Raw genomic sequence first — 25,291 nt, 5'->3', positions numbered from 1 at the left:
GGCTGTGTGCATGGTTCCTACCATGCACACAGCAAATATTATCCTTCTGTGTATGTGTGCACTGTAAGAACCCACAATATTATACATATTATTATTATGTATATTAGATATCGTCTCTGTCGGGTGGAAACCTCATATGTCCAAAAACAAAACTGTTACTTTTCAGGATTCAAATTCTAAAGTAGCGAAAGTAACAGATCTACAAGCTCAAAAACTTGAGCTTGTAGATCTGCTACTTTTGATGCTTTTGTGTGACGCTGTAGTGTAGTATTATCAAGCAGGGCGTTAATTACAAAAAACACAAAGTTTTAATATAAAGAGGTTTCTGCCCGACACCAACGATGTTTAAAACCGTATGTTGTTTATATAGAGTGTGATTTTACATCGCTGCATTTCTTTGTTTTTACGTTTCTTTCTTTTATTTGTTCATTCTCATTTCATTTTATTTTTCTCTTTTTGTTTTGCTCTGCCGCATCGCCTAGATTAAGGAAGTGAAGGTAAATGTTTACTGGGATGATCTATCTACAGCAGAATTGCTACACTTGCTTCTTTTGGATGAGTGACAATAAGGGTGCAACAATTAATCAAACATTTTTTTTATGCATTTTAAAACCGAATAAATGGCAGATCTACAATTGTGTGAGCTTGTAGATCCTCTATTTCCGCTATTTATATGTGACACTGATGTACGAGAAAGTATAAAATAGTGGTTAATCAGATAAATCAATTTATATTTGTCATAAAGAAAATCTATTTGAATTATTTTGTGTCAAGACATGATAATAATCACTAAGAAAGTAACTGTTGCCGCCCTGAAAATCATGTTGAGTTAAAGCCCATTTAGAGTCACAACTTCATCAAACATGTCATGTCCAGTCATGTCTATGACATGATGTGATCCACACGTCCCAGACTCTTCTCCCTTCTGGCTCCCAAACTGTGGAACAAACTACCCATTGCAGTAAGAACTGCATACTCGCGCCCATATTCTGAAGACTCACCTCTTCAGACTCCACTTTAGCCCGTAGCACTTGCCCTAGCCTTGACGACCTTGGATGCTTATGCAAAGTTTAGAATGTAATGGATAGCATGTTATGTAGACAGTTCATTTATTGACCTGGCAGCCTATAGTTTGTATAGTTTCAAGATTATAGTTACAGATTATTTATTTTTTGGATATTATACGGTTTAGACTGATGATATGTTCTTGGTTTACCTATGATCCTAGTTTATTATTTCTATGCATTTGATGTATTGCCTTGTGCTTACCTTGCGTAAATCACTCTGGATTAAGAGCGTCTGCTAAATGCCCAAATTGTTTATTGTTATGTGTTTAACCCCTTGTTCTCTGTCATGTCCTGGCACCCTCCTCCTCCTCCTGTGTCAGTTTGACACCCGGGAGGATGAGCGTCTGCTGCAGGCCGCAGAGAGGATGGAGAGAGAGGCGGCGCGGGGCTTCCCCGACCGGCCCTGCCTCACCACCGTCATCGACATCAACGGGAAGACGGTGTTCATCACCCGCTACATCCGACCTCTCAACCCCCCGCAGGAGCTGTTGGAGGCCTTTCCCAACAGCCCCCAGGAGGCCATGGTCAGTCCCCAACCCCATGTGTTTCTTCTTGACTAGAGCCCGACTGGTATATATCGGTTCGGCCCGATACTACCATCATTCTTTTCTTTGTCTCTTTTGAGGACATCATCGGTGCGTCCCGATTTTGCCCACTTCCACACCTGGTGTCCCTGTTTTAGGCATGTCATTAAAATTGTCGATCTACTACAGTACATGACACACTTGTGAGGTTGTCGTTTGCCTTTTTTAAAGCTTTGAAAAGAGCTTTGTAAGTAGTTACATAAAATAAAGTTCAGTTCATGCGATTATTTCTTTATCAATTTCTTTATCAAAATATGTTATATTATTGTTTCAAATTGAATAAAAATTAATGTGTCGCTTCGTGCTTCGTTTCGACCTTGTATATCTGCTATTTTTGATACTTTTAAGTTATGCTGTAGTATGATCAAGTAGGCCATTAATTTACAAAAAAAAGAAAAGAAAAACAATCGAAGTTTGTTTTTCAAATTGATTAGAATAAAATATAGATCCAAACATCAGTAATTACTGTGTGTCTAGGAGTTGGTGGCCAGGTTCTGTCTCATAAAACCTTCCACCCTGTCTAGGAGTTGGTGGCCAGGTTCTGTCTCATAAAACCTTCCTGTATCTCTAGGAGTTGGTTGCCAGGTTATGTCTCATAAAACCTTCCTGTATCTCTAGGAGTTGGTTGCCAGGTTATGTCTCATAAAACCTTCCTGTATCTCTAGGAGTTGGTGGCCAGGTTCGTGTCTCTCATCCCCTCCCTGCCGGACAGCGTGTCGTTCTCCAGCGTGTGTGACCTGTGGAGCACCTGTGATGTGAGTAGAGTGAAGCTCTGACCAGGAACCAATGGGACCTTTCTGGAGGTACAGTAGAAGGAAAACGGCAAACTAAAAAGGCTTCCTTCCTCTTCCTGTTTTCAGCAATTCCTGACCCTCCTCGCCGGCGACGAGGAAGAGCACGCCGTGCTGCTGTGCAACTACTTCCTGTACATGGGCAAGAAGGCGTGGCTTATCGTCGGCACCGCCATCCCCGAGGTCAGTACATCCAAGTATCAGTTAGAAAGTTCTTTGACTTGTTGTTTTGTACAGTATGATGTTGCAGCAGGACCACATAATGATTTCTACATCCCACCACTACCACATATACTTTGTACACATATACTGTGGTAGTGGGAACTTCTTTTTATATATTTTTGTTCGCACTTTAGTTTATTTTTTATATCGTGTACATACGTGAAAAAAATCCCTCTGCATTTACCCATGTCATTTAAGAATATTTCATAAACTGAAAAGAGGCTCATTTTGAGTACTTCAAAGTGCATAACTGGTCATTGCAGTGTTTGTTTGTAGAACATTGTGTTGTGTGTTTGTAGGGTCTCACAGCCTATGTTCTGACTGTAGAAGTGTGTGTGTGTGTGTGTGTGTGTTTGTAGGGTCTCACAGCCTATGTGCTGACTGTAGAACACAACCGCTACATAATCTGGAACCCCAGCAGTGGACAGTACTATGGACAGTACGACACCTTCTGCCCCCTGCAGGCCGTAGGCTGCATAGTCAACACTGACAACGTGAGTGAACATGATCATCATAGTGTGCAGCGTTCGCTGGTACACATCCATTCATCACTATTCATCAATACCGTCAGCGTTTTCATGTCAAGGACTCCCAAATTGATATGTATTTGGCCATGAAAACATTTTGTGACAGGAACCCACATAACATTTTTCTTTATTTTCATAATGTTAAGTTCATAAACCTGGTTGTCCAGGGAAGTTAGTCAGCAGATTGTTTTGTGGTTCTCCATTAGGTGTGGTTCAACACTCAGCCCTATAGCGCCCCCATGAGCATCAGTTTTGACATCACCAAATCCAACCTGTGGAAGCCCTTCTTCTCGCGCTCCTTCTCCCATCCTGGGCTGTCCAGTGTACAGGTGAGTGCTCAGCGTTTGTGGATGCTCTTGGTCATCTAAGTCAGTGGTTCTCATTAGCTTGTCTGTATCAGGGCCCACTTGAAAATGTAGAACGCATTCTAACCATCTGACCACTTAACATGGTAGCTGAGGTCAATAGGGTGGGTCGCGTGCATTTTCTGAGCATGTTTATGTGAATGATCAACCAACTGATTGTATTCTGACTTGGATCAACTAGCGTAGTATACTTTAAGTTCTTATTGGTATCACTATGAAAACACAAAAAATACAATGACGTTTGTTTTACATTATTATTACATTACTTCACATCTGTCATATTTAGCCGGAGGAGCTGGTGTATCAGCGAACGGATAAAGCAGCTGCCGCTGAACTACAGGACAGGCAAGTTGTGGAATCTTATGTGTTTATGTGTATATCAAGTTATGGAACAAATCTAATATTGTCAGGAAAAATAATTCACCAAACTCATCCCTATTCAATTCCTCTACTGTTTCGCTTTTTAGGTGTTATTCAGATGCCTGATTTCAGTAAATAAATGCAAAATAAAATGAAGGCGCCTCTTTGATTGATTTGGAAGAAAACATTATATTAGAAGTAACCCGTCCGATATATGTACCGGTTCGGCTGATATGTTGCCCATATCGTCTCTGGAAACCGCATATGACCAAAAAGACTGAACAGTTTTCAGGATTCAAATAACAAGCTCAAAACGTCACTTCATGGCACGTTTCAAGCTTGTAGATCTGCTATTTTTGATGCTTTTGTGTGACGCTGTATGATGATCAAGTAGGGCATTACCTTATAATATTATGAAAAAACACAAAAAGTTAAAATATGGTGATAAGAGGTATCTGCCCGACAGCAACGTTATGGTCAACATATTCAGCGATGTCCATTTAATCATAGAGCACAAACCACCTCACTCCACAGAATTGAGAAGATCCTTAAAGAGAAGCTGATGGAGTGGCGCCCCCGTCAGCCGACCCGCTGGAACCGCTACTGCACCTCCACGCTGCGCCACTTCCTCCCCAAACTGGAGCTGAGCGGTGGGCGGGACATGGCCGACGAGCACCGCCTGGAGCTACAGAGCCTGCTGGGAGACTACAGGGTAACTGTGTAGATTAGCTATATTGTTAATGTATGACTTATTTGCAGGAAGCTCCATCTATGCATGCAAAGCAATCTGTTTTCTACATACGCTGGGCTGTGGCCGTAGCTTGCTAATCAGAAGTTTAGATCACAGCCCCTGAGCAAGACAATTAACCTGGGGGAAGTGGAGCAGTTTAATATATTCAAGTGGATCTATTCTTCAGTTCATCCTAGCCTTTTTCCCATTACCTCAAACAGATTTATTCATAACTCATTAACTGATTTATTTCAGTACATTGGGGCCCCCTACGCACCTGTCACCTTTTTAGGTGTGCAAAACACATGCTTTTTATTGACTGAAATGAGGCGTGGTTTCTGAATTGTGTAGTTGCACGTTTTAATTATTGGGATGATGGATAGATTTGTAAGTGTTGAATGGGGTTTGATACTGACATATTGATATGGTGTTTTTTTAACTATATAAGAATAATTAAAATAAATAACAATAAAAAGTAAATCTCACATTTGAATTGGGTATGGGGCGGTAAGGGACCTGGATAATGGATAGGGAGCACTGGCCAAAAAAAACAATGCTCTAAACAGTAATCATTTGAGCAGCCATCAGCTGGGTTAAATTGATCCCCTGCTGGATTACAAGGTCCCCCACGCACAAAAATAAAATTGGTGCAGCTGGAGCATGTCCCTATTTGCCCAGGTCAGGTTCACTCAGTTTAGTAGTCCATGTCCCCGTGCAGTCTGGTCTGCGAGTGGTGTAGACTGGAGGAGCGAGAAAGATAGTGCAGGCTATATCAATCACCCACAGTGTTCCGGAACAACCAAATCAGCTTCCCACTCGAGAGGTGATGTTGGAGCACTCTTGCTATTACTGGAGCCAATAATATGTACAGTATAGGCCTCAGGCCTCCATCTGAAACAATTTTGTGCAAGGACACAAGAGACACAAGAGATTTGTGTTGCTCAAAATTAGGTGCTCAAAACAATAGCCGATCTACAAGCTCACAATGTGTAGCGATGCAACACTATGTGAGCTTGTAGATCAGCTGTAGAAGTGGTTAAACTTGCTGAAAACCCCCTGGAAACCCCTGAGAGTGGAATGGGGGTGGGGGAATAAATTCTTACCATACATTGTCGAGTGGAAACCTCATGTCCAAAACTGTTACTATCTGCTACTTTTGTGTAAGGCTGTACCACTGTAGTATGATCAAGTAAGGCGTTAATTTACTAAAAAACATAAAACAAAGTTACAATATGGAGATAAGAGGTTTTCCATGATATGGAACAGTACTTTTCATTGTGTTTTCTTCCCCCCTCTTTCATCAGATTGTTGGCTTCCCGGTTCACCTGCCGTTCTCAGAGATCCGTCCCATCGTGGAAGCGGTCTATAGCACGGGGGTCCACAGCGTTGATGCGTCCAACGTGGAGTTTGCCCTGGCTGTGTACGTGCACCCTTACCCCAACAACGTGCTCTCTGTGTGGGTGTACCTGGCCTCGCTGGTCCGCACCAGATAGCTGCTACCAACCAATGGCATGGTGCATCTTTACTTCTGCACTTTACACAATGATCTACGATAAGTCTAGTTTTATAAATTTCAGCCAGTTAAAAAGGTGCTGTGATGAAAACATTTATAAGTGTTAAAAAGCTTTTAGTGTTCCAGTTTCAATTTTGTCAGATTTGTGTTATCACTTCGAATTGTACAGGTTTATTTTGTATGTGCGAGTTCTCCTGAATGGATACAATAATTTGGTATCCCATTTTACTAAAGCTTTTAGATACGTTTTTTTTTTTACATTACATTTTATTTAATGTAAATTCAATTTACATGTTTAAATTATATTTTATACGCTTGTGAATAGTAGATTCTTACAATGTTTTAGCATCTTGCAATTCCAACCGGTTATCAGTGAATGCGTTAAAACTTGACCACAAATTACATTGTAGAATAAACCTTTTTTAACAGCTACTGTTGTTCACGTAAATCAATGCAATTTATAGTTTCAAAGAAGACCAAGAGCAAATCATTAAACCCAAGATTTTATTTTCCTGCTTTCTGAATTTAACATTACCAATATAAGTCCTCATGCAAGACATTTGAACAAGCAAATAACAGATGTCCTGAAGATTGATATGCAATACAATGCTATTCAACACAAACATGAATCAAACCAGTATGCCTAAGAATGATTTTAAATCAATCAATTATATGAATTTCAGCAATTATGGGTATGTGTCCACTGTCCAGAAACTCCAGATAGTATACCCTACATTTGCATTGGTCCATTTTCTTTGCTTAGAACACTGGAGTGCTAAAGGAGAAAATCTTTTTTTGACTGCCATGGTTCTTGACAGCAAATCGATAAAGAAAATGATGTAAGACATACATGAAATCTGTAAATAACTACTACTGAAACCTCAGGGACAGATTCCTGTGTGAGAAGCCTCGCCCCGATGTCTCAATAACCTTGACTATTTGTAAGGTGATGATGGTTGTTTGACCATCTGAGTAACAATGACTACTCGGATCTCTTTAACCATCACTCCAACAGTCCACCTCAAAACAGCAGAAAGCAACAATCAACTCCACCATGATGACACACTTGCCACTAGGGCTGAAACCGCTGTATTTTCTTAGTGATTATTCTATCATTTACTTTTTGAGTGGTGCAACCATAGGGTGCAGCCACTCCAATGCCCAGCTTTGTCCGTCCCTGTTGGTATCCCTGTTTAGGATACCAACAGGGGGCGTTGTCTCACCACTCACTTCAGACAGGTCTGATTTTTGATGAATTATAAACTTTTTACAACTGACTAAATTGATTATTCTGATTAATCACTTATGGCTTGAGCACTATTATATACTTTGCCGTCATGCAAAAATAGCCCATCTCTCATTCTTTAAAAAGAAATCCATAAAGAGAACCTTGTCTACAACAAAATGTCTCAATCAACATTTTTCTAAAATATCTGCATCACGAGACAGGAAGTAACTCCTTTGTCTCTACTGTTCCACCAACACCCTGTCAAACGTGGAAAGTAAATATCTGAAGAAGGGGAGCAATCTCACTGATCTGTCTCAGTATTTATTTTTACATAGTTAATCAAATATATCAATTTTATTTATTATAAATATATTGTTGCTGTCGGCCAGAAACTTTCTCCATTTTAACTTTTTGTAAATGAATACAAGCTCACAGTGCGTCGCTTCAAATTGAAAGTTGTTTTGAATAATTTAGCAATTTTTACATTAGAGATTACTGGACGGGTTTGAACCGCTGGGCTCCGGACCATTCTACAGCACACTGCCCTGGATCCCGGCTTTTGTTTGGTCACCCACAAGAGCCAGGCGGATGATTTTTAAAAGGGGACCGATTTTTTTAACTCTTTTTATCCGTAGGTGAATAGTGTAATTTTGAGTATCCAACATGGTGTACGAGAAAAGTTGGAAAATAAATTGCAAATACAGCTGCAAGCTTTGTCTACCAGATGCTTAGTGCTCCTCAGAGAAACCATTGTTGCAACTTCAAAACCAGTAGGTGAAGTAAGTTCTTGATCACACAACAGCGTTATGACAAGTTTCCACCCACCAGAGACAATATATAGTTGTATGTATGTATAAAGTTAAGTGGTTAATCAGACTAATCAATTTTGTAATTTTTTCAATGTTGATTCATTGATATATACAATTATTGACTGTTCGTTTTAAAAATAAAAACGTAATCGATAGAATAATATCTAAGAAATAACCAATGGTTTGCCACACTGCTCTATCTACTGGATGATAAGACATGTGTGTACACGTGAAAACAGTGGCATATAAAGAGATGGTACGTTACTCACTCAGCTTAAGCTATGGGAACTATAATACAAGTGAGTGAAAAACAGTCGAGAGCGGGTGAGGTGAACCTATGGGAAACTACAGCACGTAGTTAATTTGATTTACTACAGAAAAACGTTAAATACTTGGTGCTTATGTTTCTCTAAATCTTTAGGAACAAAATAAACCAAACTTAAAAACAAACAGCTTTTTCAAAGCCCCCCAAAAAAAGAAACAAGACTGTACATTTTTGCACACACCCGTGACTATTTTCCTTTTGTGTGTATTTTTTTTGACGAGCAGTATTTCCTAGAAATACAGGTAGAAAAGGAAATGCCGGCAGCCAGCGCTCCTTCATACAGTTTCACCCAGAAACAAACTTTTTTTTCTTTCTCAGTGACAAAATAACAGCGAATGGTATTCCCAAAGTTAAAGTGCAATAAGGAGACATTGACAGGTTAGGGGAGGAGCAGTGGCGACAGACCGACCGGCCGACCACTACACAAGGTCACTCCCCGGAGCGGCAGCAAGCACGGAAGCCACACTGCAGGTTCTGGCAGCCGCTGGCCGTGTCTGCGTGGGGACCTGACGAAGGAAAGACATGCCGTTAGAGCAAGTTTTCACTGACACACACACCACAGTACAAGGCCTGAGGCTTCTGTTGACAATTATGGTCAATTAGCCGTTGCTGATGTTACGAAAATCCACCACAAGGATTTACACAGCAGCTGAGTAAAAGCTGAGACCTGCAGTGTGTTCTGGATTCCTGAAAAATACCATCGTTACGGTCGTTAGGAAATCAAGTACACTCTCAGAGGATCAAGACCACAGTTCTATGCAATATTAAACACCCCACTTGTTGAGTCGCTTATTTTGCACTTATGTTTAACATAAGACATAACATAATGATTATATCCTATAATCATTAGGTACTCTTAGTAACTACTACTAGTAACTGGTGTACTGACCATGGTATTACTGTGCTTAACTGACCAGCCAATTGGCCTGATCTGAACCCCACAGAGAATCTAGGTTGTATTGTCAAGAGGAAGGTGTGAGACCCGGAGATAGATTCAACAATACAAATTAATTTAGGGCTGTTATCAAAGCAAACCTGGGCTTCCATAACACCTCAACAGTGAACCAAGGCTGATCACTTCCATGCCACGCCCCATTGATGAAATACTTTGTTCAAAAGTAGCCCAGACCAAGTATTGACTGCATACATTAATATACTTGACAGATGGTCGACATTTCTCGTTTAAAAAAAAAGGAGCTGTATGCCATAATCATCCAGATTAAAACCAAAACAAGTTTTAAATACTTCACTCTATGCACAATGAATGAAAGTTTCACTTTTGGAATTATATTTGGGAAGAAAATTAACTTTTACACAATATTCACATTTTTTGAAAAGGTGCTGTGTGTGTGTAGATATGACTGTATACGCTCTATTGGGAAATGGCTATACTTATTTTTTTATTTTTGCCTGCCTGCTGTATTTATGAGACTTATATACATGAGTAAAACTATGAATCTGACTAAGGTATGTTTTGGCTGTCCCCAAAATTATTTTTGGGGAAAACATCATGCCATCCTTGTAGCGCCAGCACCCACTTACCTTCCAGCTCACAAGCTCAGCATCTGTTACATAAAGGCATTAGAATGGGAACAACGCATGCTGCACTGAGTGGGGGTTAGTTAGGTTTCATTACAATCATCACACAGCTGTGAAAGTCCTGCTCACAAATCCATCATTGGTCATTCAGCAGATGCACAGTAATGTCACAAGCAGTCTGTCCTTCAAGACGGACTGTCGATTCAAACAGTTTCAAAATGCTTCTACAGTACATAACAGTCTGTATATCGGGCACGCCGAAAATGTGAAGAATACAAAGCAGAGTTAAGCTAGCTAGCAGCTTATCACAAATCTAAATTAAAAAAACCATTTTAAAGATATTTAAAATGTCATTGTTGTGAGCTCAATGTTGTGCTTGGTCGAATTCCCTTGTGGTCTTAATAGCAGATGTCAGCTTTCTGTGACTTTAATTGTTAATAGTTACAGACTCGCTGTAGCATTCAAAGATTGTGGAGGAGCTGTATGGCTTCAGAGACTAAACACATTGTGTGTGTTCCTGCTTTACTATGCTTGTGAGGGACAGATGTTTTCACCTCCACAACATCGCCCGCCTTCATCCCATGCCATCACACACTGCCGCTGAAACACTCCTCCATGCCTTCATCACTTCCAGACTCGACTACTGTTATAGCCTCCTGTATGGCGTCGTCCGTTCTCAAAAAACTACAATATGTCCATAACTCTGACGCCCACCTGCTCACCAGAACCCGATCCAGGGACCACATCACACCTGTCCTCCGTGAACTCCACTGGCTCCCAGTCAAGTTCAGAATTGACTTTAAAATACTCAGCATCACATACAAAAGCCCTCAATAACCAGGCTCCCCGCTACCTCTCTGAACTCATCCAACGCCATGCCCCCACCCGCTCCCTCAGGTCAAGCACTGCCAACCAACTGGAACCCCACAAGTCCAATAAACGAACTTGGGGAGACAGGGCCTTTGCAGTGGCCGCCCCTTCACTGTGGAACTCACTCCCAACTCACATGAGAGCTGCCCCCACCTTCGAAACGTTCAAAAGCACACTCAAAACCCACCTTTTCAGACTTTCTTTTCCTACATAATCCCCCCGCCCTTAAGGCGTCTTACTGGTCATTATTATTATTATGTATGTAGTAGAATTTTAGAAATAGAAATAGTGAGGACATTTTCCTGGACCTCACAATTAGAAAAAGGTTAAAGGATTAGACAATAAAAATGCCAAGAAATTAGCTAAAATGGCATTTATAAAATCACCGTCCTAAAACAAACGTGTGTGTTACCGTCGATGTTGTCGCAGTAATAGAAGTGCTCATCGTTGAGAGCAGGGCAGGCAGACACCAGCTCGTGCAGGCCCACTTCAGTGATGAACAGACAGCCAGAGAGGTTGAGGTGCTCTAAGAGCGGAAGCCCCCCACGCTGAGATAGAGCCCTGAAACACACACACACACAACCACGTTTAGTGAATGGTGGCATGCATGTGTACGACACTGTCACGTGACGTTGCGTTACACACTTTTGAAGTCCATGAAGTAAAAGGGAAGCAATGATAGGGGATTCTTTTCAGACTCCAGGTGATATCGGTTCAGCCTAGAATACACCTGCCATTATTTGGGCAAATGCAAGTTTTTCCAATAATAATAATATATAATAATAAAGAAAAAATATATTGGTCAAAACATCGGTAATCGGTTTTGGCCAATGTTTTCCCTGTGGTTACAATGAAATGGACTTTAACATTTGTATAAAAGCCATCTATCTTATATAGAATGTTGCAGCCATGCTGTCTTTACCTCAAGCCCAGGTCTGTGACTTGATAGCATCCAGAGAGGCTGAGGAACGTCAGTGTGCGTTTGGCCTCTGCCTGCTCAGTCCTGTGCGTGTGCTGGTTGGCACACTGCGGCCCCCTGCGGGAGCATTTAGTCCTAAACTGTGCAGTGTCCGACCTGCCGCGCGCCGACCCGCTTAAAGTCCTGAGGGTGGTGTCGCCGCAGCAGGTGGAGTGACGGCAGAGCCTCTCCCCGGACACGGCGTACTGCACATAAGAGGCGCTAAAGCCAGTCCTGAGGCCACGCCTCCTGCAGCAGCACGAGCCTCCGGCGAGCTGCGTCTCCGCCACGTTCTTGGCGTCGGGCAGGGACGTCCCGCCGCCACGGCGGCTCCACTCCGCCGCGTCCTCAATGTCCAGGGCCAGGGGGTCCAGCACCCAGACCTGGGTCGCTGCAGTGCGGGCGTTGGAGGCTCGGTGGCCCGGCCGCTGCTTGAAGATGAGGGCCTGGCGTCTCCTGGCGGCCGGGTGCAGGCTCCTCTCGTCCAGCAGAGAGAGGGGCATCGGGGAGCTCTTCAGGAGCACCGTGCGTCGCTCGCAGTGTTTCTCCAGCGGTGTGGAGGAGGAGCAGGAGGACGCCAAGTCCCCGAGGCCCAGAGATAGTTTCTTCAGGGTGAGGTCGGTGAGCTTCTCACAGCCCGATAAATCCAGGTGCTGCAGAGAGCGACAGAACACCGGAGAAGACCAGCTGGAGGAGACAGAGACACACACCAGCGGTAGTGTTTGGATTAATATTCAAATGCATGATTTATCCTGGTGGCTGCACTGGGTACCTGGAAAATGTGTCGAATTAGCGGTAGCTACTGGGGGATGATGGCACTACACCCTGTTTTGTTGACTGCATTCATGTCGCTAAAGTAAAAACAGTGTTTTTTTGCTTAATTGGCCAATAAATGCCCTCATCCATGCTTCTAACACACCAATGTTTTTCATTTGTGTATATCACAAATAGAACCGAAGCACATTTAGAAACCATCCTTTCTACAATATCAAAATTCCTGTACTGTACACAGTGTACAGCACTAAAATATCACACCATTGTGTAGATCCTACAAAAGCAGTTAGTTGTTTGTATCACTGAGGCATGGGGAAACCAACACCAACAGCACTTTGGCTTTAAATACTGGCTTTAAATAACAAAACATAGCTACACAGTGACGAGGATCATAAATGACAAAGTGAGTAGTGTGCACAGGTTAGCTTACCTGTCAAATGCAGAGTCTGTAACATCAGTCTGGGTCAAGTTCAGGTGAGTGATATTAGGACAGAGGTTGAGGATCTGACGGACCTGAATGAGTAACATACAGACAAAAACTGAGTCCATTTGATCTCAGGCAATGTTTACATTCACTGTAATTTATGGCCACCATTACACAGTATATTCTGTGTGACGTTAGGATGAGAGGGAGAAGTTCTGTGCTGCTTACCATCTTACTAGAGAGTGTGGAACTGTACGCCAGAACAATGGACTTGACAGAAGGACCCACTGTTGGGAGGAGGTGGTGGATCATCCCGTTGAGGAGTTTCTTCTCTCTCTGAGCGGTGCTGATGGCCTGGGAGCCCTGTGTGTGACTGGACACATCTGCAACCAAACCACAGGTAAGACAACATCATGAACTACCCAGAATATTCTGAATTATATCTAAACAAGACACCGTCTATAAAAAGTTACATTCGAGGACTAGACTTTTACATATTTTGTCTCCTGGCTTGTCCTTGACACAAATCTTTTCAGCCTTTTACTGTTCACGAATTCACCAGACACATGTTAATATTCTGTCACTTATAGACACACACATGAACAACAGTAAACTGCCCAACTTTGTCTCCCTGTTGGGTTTAATTGCATTTTCTTACTGCAGTCTCCACCATCGTTCTTTCCCAATTTACATGGTGCTTCTTCATGTTTTTCTGATGAGCGCAGCAATGTTAAAACATGGATCAGGCGCATGTTTGCATTGTAAACAATTCCAGTAATAACCAGTATGGGGAAAATCTGACAGATACAGACTGTGTACTAGGCTCATTTCTCATGAGTCAAGCTAAGCATGTCTCATAATGACAAGTGTTGGTGGTACAGTCACTTTGCACCTAACCCGTTTTAACAAATATATTTATTTAACAACGTATCCCCCATAAAAAAAAACAAAATACCTGGAAATAGCACTAAAAAGATGTATCCCTATTTTCAAAAGCAGTGAAATAGCCGATCTTATATTCAGGCCAATACAGTGCTTCAGTTTGTCGTTCTCCCTGATACTCACTGCCTGGAGATCAACACTCACCAGTCTCATCCACGTCTGCGTCCTCGTCCCATTCCTGGTAGGCCCGGCCCTCATCCTGTCTGCTCTTCACCCACACCTCATCTGGCTCCAGGGCCAGGTCGCCAGGAGGACCACTGTAGTAATCTCCTACATTGTGCAGACAGAGGGCGGGGTTAACACAAATCCTGTTGCAATTAGCCCTTCGCTAAACCCCACCCCATTGGCATGGATTGGCATTGTCCAATGCCAATCCAAGTAGTTTAGCAAGTTTAGCAGCTGTTGCTATGCAGGACAAGCTTTCGTCACCTCATAGCTGTCAATGTTATTTTGCATGGCTCTGTTGTTGAACACATACACAGCTTAACGTCGAGAAAGTTACACCGGGGCTCCACCGGGCGCGTCAGCGTTGCGTCTCCGTCACCGTCAGGGAATGTTCCCTTTTTAATCAATGAAGGGTGGCTCCACTGCCTGCGTTGCGTGACTGCTTTAAAATTGCCCCGGTTCATTTTTTGACGCACGCAATGGAGACGCAACGTGCCCGGTGGAGCCCCGCCGTTACACGACTGACCCACCCAGGTGATGGCAATAGATCACGCTGCGTGCAACATGAAAACTCCCGTTGGACCTCGTTAAAGTTGATTGTTATACTGTTTCTCCCTCTGTCATTTCCTCGTATTTCTAGTTTATTGAAAAAATGTCATGCGCATGTCCAGTGCATAGCCTTTAGAAGACATTTTGGAGCTCTTGCTACTGAAATGGTTGATTATTTATATGGAGGAATCCTGTCATTTAACATGCATCTCAATGGGAGAGAAGGACAGCTTGCCCCGTCTCCTCGCTGCTAATGTGCCTATTGGATATGGATGGGTTGGGGAGGGACTTAGCGAAGGGCTTATTTGGGCGTCAGACTATAATAGCCTACCTTGTTGACATCAAAGCTTCGCATAACCCTGTATCTAATATAACCCATTCAGGGCGGGAACCCCTTTTGGTGTTTTACTTCTTCAGGATAGGAACCCCGTTTTGGTATTTTACCCCTTCAGGACGGGAACCCATTTTTGGGTTCTTGTTATGTACAGTATATTTGCAGCATAACATTTGTGATTTTTCAATTAATATTTTAAAATTTTCAGAAAACTTAGTTCAGTATTTAGAAACCATTGTATAATCGGACTATTCCTGAATGGGATAATATTCACACTAGCAGCAGCGACAAAGTGTCATGACACGAGTCATTTTCAATGGAAGCCAGCGAGTTACAAACTGACGGCCGACACTACAAAAGTATTAAAACCGGCTGAGCTGGCTTAAAGATTTCCAGCCCTCCAATGACGCAGTGAAGCGTCAATCAAATCATGTTTTTGTTTCAAAATTTCCACTCATCTTCTTTCTTCACACAAGTCCTGCTTGTAATGGGGGAAAAACTAGTTGATGCACTTTTTAGATTTTGCTCGCTCATTGCTCCCATACAGACACACAGCAACAGTACAGCTTACCACGCTTTTCTAACTGCTAGTGTAAAGACAGCATCAGAGATTCACTTGACTTTTAACGCTGTTACATAAATAATGCACTGAGTCATCAGAACATTCAATATTCATATTTTGTTAACACCTTAGTAGCCCGGAACTATTTAATCCATTTCATCCATGTGCCATCATTTATAGCGCACGGACCACTTTTACCGGCGCACCGGAAGCTGGTGTGCATGTCTGTGTAGCAGCTAACAATAGCCACACCACTCTAGAGTCGATCGACAACAACGGGAGGTAATAATAAATCTATCGCGACTAGCGACTGGACCGCGGAAGGCCGTCAAACACAGGATCTTTTTTCAGAATTAGACGGGATGATTTAGATGGGGAGTTATGATCGTTTTAAGATTTTCGTTTTCGTCAGCTAAACAGGCAGGGGACATTTCCGATGACGTGTCACTTTTTGACACTTCATCGGATCGGGCAACAAGCGCTCCTAGGCTCTAGAGCGATGCGAACGGTTTTGTAATCATTAATCTCCGTCCTATTTATCAATCTCCGGCTTGGGCACTTGACCATGACCTTGAACTTGAACTTGAACTTGACGGAGAACTCCGCCCCGGGCCTCCAAGGTGTTAACTATTGGATTCGGTCACTAGAGACCTACAGTAAAGAACAGGGGTTTTCAACCGATTGTGAACCAGGGACCACCACCCTGACTTAGAATCAACCTGGGGACCACTGTTGTGTTGGGTGGGGATATGGGGTAAGGGCTAAGATTAATGCTTTTGTAACACTTGCTATGCATCCCATGTGTATACATTCCACTGTTTCTCAACCAATTGTCCACTGACTAAGTATAATTTCCTAATAATAATAATAATGACTCAGACAATCCGCTGCACTTCCTGCTCTTGAGATGATAATTGGAGGTCAAGAAATTCAACAGAAAAGGGGAGCCTTTTCTGTTGAATTTCTTGACCTCCAATTTGTCAGTAAATGACTACATGGACAGTCATCATAGGTCACCAGGTCATTCAGTTCACTGTTTCTCAACTAGTGGAAAGACATTTTAAAAGATTACATTACTAAATGAATGGTCAGGGACCACATGCAATACTTCCAGGGACCACCAGTGGTCCACAGACCACCTGTTGAAAACCCCTTGGTATAGAAGAACAAAAATCCTTCTGTAAGTGTCTTACAACATGTATTATTGTCAAATATATTTAATCAACCACATTAATACCTGGGGTCGATTCTACAAATGCTTCAACATCTTTTCCAAAAAAAAAACCATTAACAGATGTACAAGCTCACATGGGGGCTTGAAGTGACGTGCTAGCTTGTACATCTTTTATTTTTTTAATAGTCAACGTATAATGTACAGTATGTGTCAACAACGGCGCAATATCTTTCGTGATCTACTTACACGTGTTTCGAACACCAACTATGTATCCTGATTCAAGTCAATAACAATATTAATTCCATTGTGTAAAGCAGTCAGTCGGCAGCCTACCTCGGGCCCAGCGTACGGGGTAGAGGTGCCTCCAGAGAGAGCCCGTCTTGGCCAGCACTGCCCAGGTGCTGCACACCTGGTTACAGCGACACAGATCCTCAGGGCTCAGGTAGTGGAACAGTCTCAGGAGGATCTCGGTAGGCAGCTGCGAGATGTGGGTCGAGGAAGACCCCGTCGGCTCCAGTTCTGGGAAGTAATAAAGCAAACGGGTTGACAATGAATAAGGGACTCTCTGTGAATGTTGTGTTTTATAAATAATGAAGAGGTGTGATGTGTGTGCTGGGTGGCCACACCTCCTGCCTGTTTAGTGTGCCAACAATGACTGTGAGCTATTGTAACATGTCAGGATTAGTCATCTCCTTTCCAGGACTGCAACATACATATTACAAATCTTAGAAATGGCAATTTAAGAATGAACGCTCTTGCTAATTAATATTTACTTTGAGACAATATGCTGGATTTGGAGGCCTGTATTGGGCGATGTCTTGCTCAGCACCTGTAGGGTACACTCACCCACCCCTGTAGGGTACACTCACCCACCCCTGTAGGGTACACTCACCCACCCCTGTAGGGTACACTCACCCACCCCTGTAGGGTACACTCACCCACCCCTGTAGGGTACACTCACCCACCCCTGCGGCACTACTCAGAGTCTTAATCAATTCCCCTACCCAGATTTCAACAGCTCTTCTGGGCAGAAGACACCTTCGAGCACCCTCAGATTATACTCGTTGGTTGTAAAACTCAAATCTAGAAACATTAAAAAATACTTGGGGTGGTGCCGTGGTGGCTAATAGACCAGGTTCTGTGTTGAGACATGGACCCACCATGATCTGTTTTCTCGTGGTCGGCGTATTTGAAGGCCTTCTGCAGCTTTTCCGCCTGGCTCCACAGACTGAGTCCCTTCAGAACCTCGGCTGCACAGTCCCACTGCTGTTGGCTGCAGTGCTGAGCTATCACCTGTAGGGGGTGTAACAGCCAATTTAACTAATCGCTTTAATTGATTATGAAAAATATATATTTATATTTTAATAGAAGGATCAATATTCAAAAATAGCTAAAACAGCAGATCTACGAACTCACAATATGCCATGATGCGACGCATTGGGCATTGACTAATTAATCTAGTCAATTATAACGAATATTATTTGATTAATCAAAAACAAATAATCGATCGAACAATCACTAAGATTATCCATAGCATATAATTTTACAAATCCCCCATCTCCCCACCCTCCCACAAAAACCACCCTCCCATTTGGTTCCAAAATAGTTGCAACAAGAAATACATTGTCAGTTAGCTCGACATCTCACAACATAGTCTCACAACATAGCATGGCTGGTAAACTTAACGATGAAATTGAAATTGAAAATAAAAAACAATATAACAAATTATAATTGTGCTTTGACCTTTTATATGGCATATGTACAGTAAGTGCCTCAATAGACTGCCTTTTTGCTCCATTTGCTCTCGCAATTGATAATTCCAATCCCAATACAAGGAGTTTTTTTTGCAGCAGTAACTCCAGCAAAAAATACTTTTTTTGACTGACTGGTAAGGAGAGAGTGGAGTCATCATTTAGCAACAAAATCTGGGCAAGACATGGCACCTCTATTCCAAACAATTCTGATAGTGTCCTGGCTACCCAAATCACCTGTTTCTTGATGTCCTTGAGCTCCTCGTAGGTGAAGTATTGCATGAGCATGGGCTGAAACACCTGCAACATAATATCTCCTTAGTTTATAGAGAAATGCCAACAGTGCCAACCATTGTTTCACAAGGAAGCAGGTTTTCACTCAACAACATTTTTCAAATGCTACAAGTTGTTCTTGAGTGCAACACGGAGCTTAGTTTACATTTATAAAAAAATCACACCCGTGTGAACTGAGTGGTGTAAGGTATTATATAGCCTGATCAGCTCTGACGTAATTAAATCAGCTCTGACGTAATGAAATCACACCCGGATGAACTGGGTGACCGTAGCAACCATGCTCATTTTTTCTGCACAGACTAACAAAGCCAGTTGTAGGAGTGGTTTACACCACTCAAAAAGGGGGGAAAGACATTGTCTTCTACCTCTTCCTCTTCCTTCATGTGGGGCAGAAAGTCCTGTGTGAAGGCCTCCAGTCTCTCCTTCAGCTGCTGGGCATAGTTCAGTTGCTCGCATTCATTCTGGAAACACATCAGTGCAGCATTTAGGCACGTTATGTAATGCCATACAAACATATAACAGCCTGAGCCTATCCTCATTAACACCCCGAACGCCCGGGGGTATTTAGGACCATTAAATCAGGGCGCCCAGCGATTTGCAGCTTCAGGGCCTATTTCAAGGTGGCACGGCGCCATCTTGGAAGCCCAGTGGAATAGTACGAGTGACAACACTAGCGTTGACTCCGATTGTAACAATGGAATGCGGAAGTGCTCATTCTATTTCAATGGGATAGTTCCAATGTTTGGAACTATAGCCCATAGAACCCCGCTTTGCGGCTAGATCAAAGCGTGTCGCCACTCTCTTACTATTCCACTCGGCTTGGAAGTAGCTAGATGTAGCTAAAACACCCCAGAGGGGATCGACAAGAACGGCAGCTATGATTACTTCTAACGCGACAAGCGACGGGACTGCGATGGGCTGTCAAAAACAATATTTGGTTAGAATTTGAAGCATTGATTTAGATCAAGAGTTATTCACATTATTAAAGTATTCAAGTTATCCACTAAAATGGAGGGGGACAACTTTGGATGACGTCCCAACCTGAAATGACATTGAATGTTGCCCAACAGGCGCTCCCAGCCTGTCATGAAATGATTAATATTCCGTCTTTTGATTAATCTCCGTCCTGGGCGCTGAGCGTAACTATTTTATACAACGGAGACCTCAGTTTATGCCCCTCAGGATGTTAACAAGTTATCAACCTCTGACAATTCAACATACCGGTATTCATTTTGTCTTAGCTAGCTGCTCAATTCAACCAAACGAATCAATTCAATGTCACCAACCCTAGCATCTGTATTCCAGGCATGTCAGACTCATAATAGGCCACAACATTGTGAGCTTGTAGATGGGCTATTTGAAAACCAAGACAACAATGTAAATTCATAACATCTACTGTCTAGTCATCAGGTTTCCATGTGAAGCCCAACTAAACATATGTTAACAGCCATGGAAAATGGCTAGTTAGATCTCGTAAAAATAAGTAATCTCATAAACTAATGTAAGAAAGAATGCGGGCACATTTTTAACGGGTGCAGGACATTGACAAGTTCTTTACAATCAGAGGGATTACCAGCACTCAATGTCCTTCAGGCACTTTTTATTTTGTTGCACGACCAGCATGAAAAGGTTGCCCACCTGCATTACACATTACTTATTAACAAATATTTAAACACAGCCCTCTCAGCTGTAATCATTAAGCATTCTCTCTCAATGTCATAATTATGGAAGATTTCCAAGTCTGAGGGACTATCACAGACAATGGAATTTTCCTCTCCACTTTTTCAAACTGCAATTGGGACTGAGTGGAAGACGATAGTTAACTTCAACACAATTGCGCCATTCGGGAAAGCCCATTTTTCTTTTGCCCGTAAGCTAGTTAACAATACATTTCAATTATTTACATTTAAACCGATCACAAAAACCCTGTCTGCCCTCCATTACATAAACGCAACTCAAATAGAGCGTCGCAGTCCCGCCTCCTACCCTGGACCAGGAAATGAAATCCAATGCATTATTCTCATAGACATTTCTTAAAGTATTTAATTAAAGACGGTTACGCCGCGGACAAAGCCAACTCGAGTCGTGACAACTCATGACAACCCAAACAATATTTTGGACCAAACAAATAATTACAAAGACGAAAAACAACAAAAAAAGTGTTGTAACCTGCCGTTTTTTTCTTCTTTCTAATTATTTGTTTGGTCCAAAATATTGTTTGTGTTGTCATGAGTTGTCACGACTCGAGTTGGCTTTGTCCGCGGCGTAACCGTCTTTAAATAAATACTTTAAGAAATGTCTATGAGAATAATGCATTGGGTTTCATTTCCTGGTCCAGGGTAGGAGGCGGGACTGCGACGCTCTATAGGTACAGTTCAACCCACTTCTTTGCCCAAATGGCTTTCTTCTCATCAGGTCCATACGTAGCTACATACAGTAGATATAGAGAAACCATAAACATCCAAACCCACATACCTTACATAATCATCCTTGTTCTTTTTCTAAACCTGGCTTGTTCTCATGCTTGCCATTTATGTAAGAGAAAAACACCAGTCATGTCCCTGTAGCCACACAGAAATAATCTAGTTTCCTGTCTTTCTGTAGCAGAGCACCAACTGGCACTTATGACGACTAGAGCCGGGCCGATGCCGATCCTGATTTTGGAGCCCTAGACCACTAGGTTAACAAGGTTTTGAACCATACATGGTCCAAATCATTTCCATCTACAAGCCTGTAGATCTGCTATTTTTTGAATGTCAGAAAATGTTCACTTATTATGATTGGGACACATCGGCTGCATCTTGTCAAAACACAAAAGTCAAATAATGGCCAATGTATCGACCAGACCCATATATCGGTTGGGCGTTACTTGTGATGCAGCTTAAATATCAACAACATTTTAAAATGTACACTGTACAGTATGCCTGCTGTGGCCCATCTCACAGGCCAATGGAATAAAGGCTAATGTATGGCTACTGCAACTACATTCCAACAGCTGTGTGCTAGTGTTCCATTTACACGTATGTACAGTACAGTGCATTATGTGTGCATGGCATGCCAAATCCAAGGGCTGCTGTTAGTTTGTCAGTGGAATGTTGACTTGAATGTTCGTGAAAAACAACTGTTCATGTTGGATTTTTACTCATTAGGTGTAACATTGTTGCAAACAAGGCTTAACCACTTGAACCCTAATATATTTAATTTACCCCCCAGATCGCCTAGGGGTTTATACTAGACCCCCCCCTCCTTTTTTTTACCTCTAGCCTAAAATCCCTTAACTGAAAACAACTATTTTCGCCAAAGGTTCGCCTCAGAATATGGTTGCACCATTACTGTGGTTAAAGTACTGTGAAGTTGAATGAAAATAAAATCCCATTTTCACACAAAATAATATACCGGTACTTCATTTCTGAAAGCAGCTATCCCCCCCCCCAGCTTGCTTGCTCAACCCAACAAGGCCTCCATTATTTGCTGGTGTGACTTGTGAGTGACTGACCCAACTGTTATAATGGTCATGTAGCAGCAGCTGAGCCCAGCAGGCCTCAGTCACAGATGAAACCAGGTCAGTACCACTTGTCTGCTGAGTCACACTGACACACAGCACAGCTCCACACACCAGACACGTAACCTTCTTCAGTGTCTCCTCTTAGTGCACGGGTTCCCAAACTTTTTACAACTCAAGACCCAAACCTGCCAACCTAGTAGAAAATATATTATGAATATGAATTAATGAAAATAGCCAATCTACAAGCTCGGCTATCTCACAACGTGTCTTATCGTGAGCTTGCAGATATGCCATTTCTTAAAGGTTTTGTAAATGTATGGAATTGTTTTTATGATTTTAATATTTGGATGTTTTTGGAAAATATTGAAATACTGAAATAATTGAGATTTTTTAAAGGGGTATATTTACAAGTGACCTATAAACTTGTGTTGTGTGAGTGTGACCCATTGTTTGGGAACCGCTGCCCTTAACAGTTCTGCGCGTTATTCACCTTGACATTGCGCAGTCCTTTCTCGAAGAGGGACAGCATCTCAGAGAGCTTGTTGTCCGAGTGCACGTTGTACACGGTGCAGCTGCGCTGCTGCAGCTGGCCAATGATGTACTCGTTCTCAATCTGCTCGTGCATCTTGAACTCCTTGAAGGTGGCACACAGCGACTGGAGGAAGGAGCGGACGTCATTGTTGTTGGAGAAGTTGGTCTTCGACAGCTGAGGAACAACAGAGGGAGACGTGTGTCAGTATCACTCGTTTAAAACCCACTCTGGGCCGGAACCTGTTGGTGTTTTACCCCTTCAGGACGGGAGGTTCTTGTTATTATGTACAGCATATTGGCAGCACAACATTTTTGTAATTTTTCATATTTGATTTTTTTCAGGAAAAAAAAAAAAGGTCAATATTTATTTAGAAGGCGTTTTTAAAAATCAGAATAGTTCTAAATGGGTTAATAAACATGAGCATGTTGGCATTCACAAAGCTCACAGGGTAGTTTTGTGATTCACATACAACAGCATTATGGGAAGGAATGAACATTCATGTACTCCAGGTCAGGATTCCTAAAACAGAATTAAGCACTCCAAATGTTTAGACCCTGCACACAAAAAAATAATCAGCCAGTCTTTTACACCAACATAGAGTTGATTATGAAAGATGAAGGTAACAACAACAGGGAAGAATAAGAATGAAAACAGAAACATTGTGTCCCTTATAACCATACTCCCTTTTTGGTACCTTTATGGCTGCATCTTAGTACCAGGTAGCAGGGCCAATGTATTGGATTTGACTATAAATACCGGTATGTGTTGTGTTGTGTACTTCTATGGGTGACACAGTGGTAATGTAACAGTACAGCTGTATGGCCGTTTTATGTTGCCCCAGGGCCCAGACAGACACCGTTAGTTAGATCAAACCAGATTTGGACCAGACAACTGTCAACCAGCTCCCTCGTTAATTAAATGAAAGCTTCCAGTGTTTGACACGTTGTTCGGAACTGCAGCAACAACAACCCCGTCGCCGCGTAACGTTGCATAACAAGCTAGCTTTAGCTCGGCCAAGTTGAGCCACGGGCGAATGGATATAGAGAGCAGGGCTGTGTATGTTTACAACCAGACGACAACCCTCGATTAATCGATTATTAACCGATGAACGGCCGGGTTGCAGACTATTATAAAAATGGAAGAACCCTCCAATGGTTCCTCTGCTAACCGACCAGCAGGCTAAACGTGCGCAGCATGTTAGCAGAGGAGGAAGCTTTGCTTTCCGCCCTTACTCAATGCTGATCCCGCCGGGTTCGACTCGTATATTTCCACTGTCGGAAACGTCCATGTTGTTTTGTAATGCCTTCTTCTCGTACTACGCACCTTATCGCAGTAGAGGCCCACCAGCTGCTTCATTCGCCAGTGTGGGCCGGTGAACACGTCCACCTCGTCTGGAAACGGAGCCATGTCTTCATCACACACTGAAATGACTGACTGCAGAGTACAGACTTTACTGACTGGAGCTCCACTGTCCACAGAGTAGACCCGTGTGTCGTCAGCAGCAGCATACACAACACAGAGCCATAGAGTAAGACAGAGTTACGACATTGAGGGGGCAGAAAACAGCCCGGTCACGTGGTTCATGTACTCGCGCGAGCCCATAGACTCCAATGCATTCCGTAAACATCCGATTGTCCCTTTTCAATAGAAGTCTATGTAGAAGAGCCTGGCGGATGGCCCCATGAAGTGAACGGAGTTGTCGTAACTTAACTCTGTCTTACTCTATGGCTCTGACACAACAACAGTCACGTACGTCACGTAAAGGAGGAGGAGGCACGTAGGAAGGCAGGGTTGTCAGATTTTGCGAAAACGAGCCCAAAAGAAGCGACTATGAGAAAATAGCAGATCTACAAGCTCAAACTACAACCTTGTAGATCAGCTATTGTTGGCTAAAGTTCTCCTTGGAAAAGGGATGCTATGGTTCAAGTGGTTTAATGTAAAAAAAGAAAAAAGTTCCACAATGATTTGGTGGGCCCCTGTAGTAGTGTAACTATGAGGACCCCCTAGGGGTCATGGGCCCCATGTGGAAGACCCCTGGTATTGGCTAATACTATTTTTTGATATCAGAGCCCAGCTACAAATACTTTTATGCTTCATTTATGATCTAATTTGACAATATTCTGGAGCAGGAGCAGAGCGAGGAATGTAATGAGAACTGGGATAGGCCCAGGGGTCAGTCCAGGAGGTCCCAGGTGAGGAAACACCCCTACCAAAAGTCAAAAAAGATTCTTCTGACCACTTTAAAAGTTTAAGAAATCAACTCAGAATGTTTTAAAACATACAAAACAATTCTAATATTATGAAAATCGGACATTAACTGGCTGGCATACTGTTCTGGGAGGTCCCAAATAGATGACCCCCCCAGAAACGGGGTGGGGGTCGGGAAAATTTGAACCC

The 25,291-nt window shown here is 42.6% G+C and overlaps 2 protein-coding genes across 4 annotated transcripts in view; one reads left to right on the top strand and one right to left on the bottom strand.

Moving 5' to 3' along the window:
* Window positions 1-6,523, top strand: part of cc2d2a (coiled-coil and C2 domain containing 2A) — a 36,739-nt gene extending 30,216 nt beyond the window's left edge. For all 3 annotated transcript variants that reach the window (XM_079504859.1, XM_079504860.1, XM_079504858.1), the window contains 8 exons: window positions 1,388-1,591; window positions 2,317-2,406; window positions 2,512-2,625; window positions 3,024-3,158; window positions 3,398-3,520; window positions 3,843-3,901; window positions 4,451-4,628; window positions 5,951-6,523. In XM_079504859.1, coding sequence (XP_079360985.1) covers window positions 1,388-1,591; window positions 2,317-2,406; window positions 2,512-2,625; window positions 3,024-3,158; window positions 3,398-3,520; window positions 3,843-3,901; window positions 4,451-4,628; window positions 5,951-6,139 — 1,092 coding nt within the window. In that variant the 3' untranslated portion in view covers window positions 6,140-6,523. The remainder of the gene's footprint in view (window positions 1-1,387; window positions 1,592-2,316; window positions 2,407-2,511; window positions 2,626-3,023; window positions 3,159-3,397; window positions 3,521-3,842; window positions 3,902-4,450; window positions 4,629-5,950) is intronic.
* A 121-nt stretch (window positions 6,524-6,644) lies between these two features.
* On the bottom strand, window positions 6,645-24,399 carry fbxl5 (F-box and leucine-rich repeat protein 5). Its single transcript, XM_079504863.1, has 12 exons — window positions 24,218-24,399; window positions 22,853-23,068; window positions 19,223-19,318; window positions 18,801-18,863; window positions 17,973-18,105; window positions 17,146-17,331; window positions 14,173-14,298; window positions 13,315-13,469; window positions 13,093-13,175; window positions 11,853-12,575; window positions 11,343-11,491; window positions 6,645-9,027 (listed from the first exon to the last, which is right to left on the bottom strand). The coding sequence occupies exons 1-12, from the start codon at window positions 24,299-24,301 to the stop codon at window positions 8,951-8,953; spliced, it is 2,091 nt and encodes a 696-aa protein (XP_079360989.1). The 5' UTR covers window positions 24,302-24,399; the 3' UTR covers window positions 6,645-8,950.
* Between the last annotated feature and the right edge of the window lie 892 nt (window positions 24,400-25,291).

This window comes from Electrona antarctica (genome assembly GCF_951216825.1).
Source record: "Electrona antarctica genome assembly, chromosome: 7".
NCBI classification, from domain to species: domain Eukaryota; kingdom Metazoa; phylum Chordata; class Actinopteri; order Myctophiformes; family Myctophidae; genus Electrona; species Electrona antarctica.
Note: the sequence above shows the minus strand (reverse complement) of the source record. Positions and strands in the feature narration are given on the sequence as shown.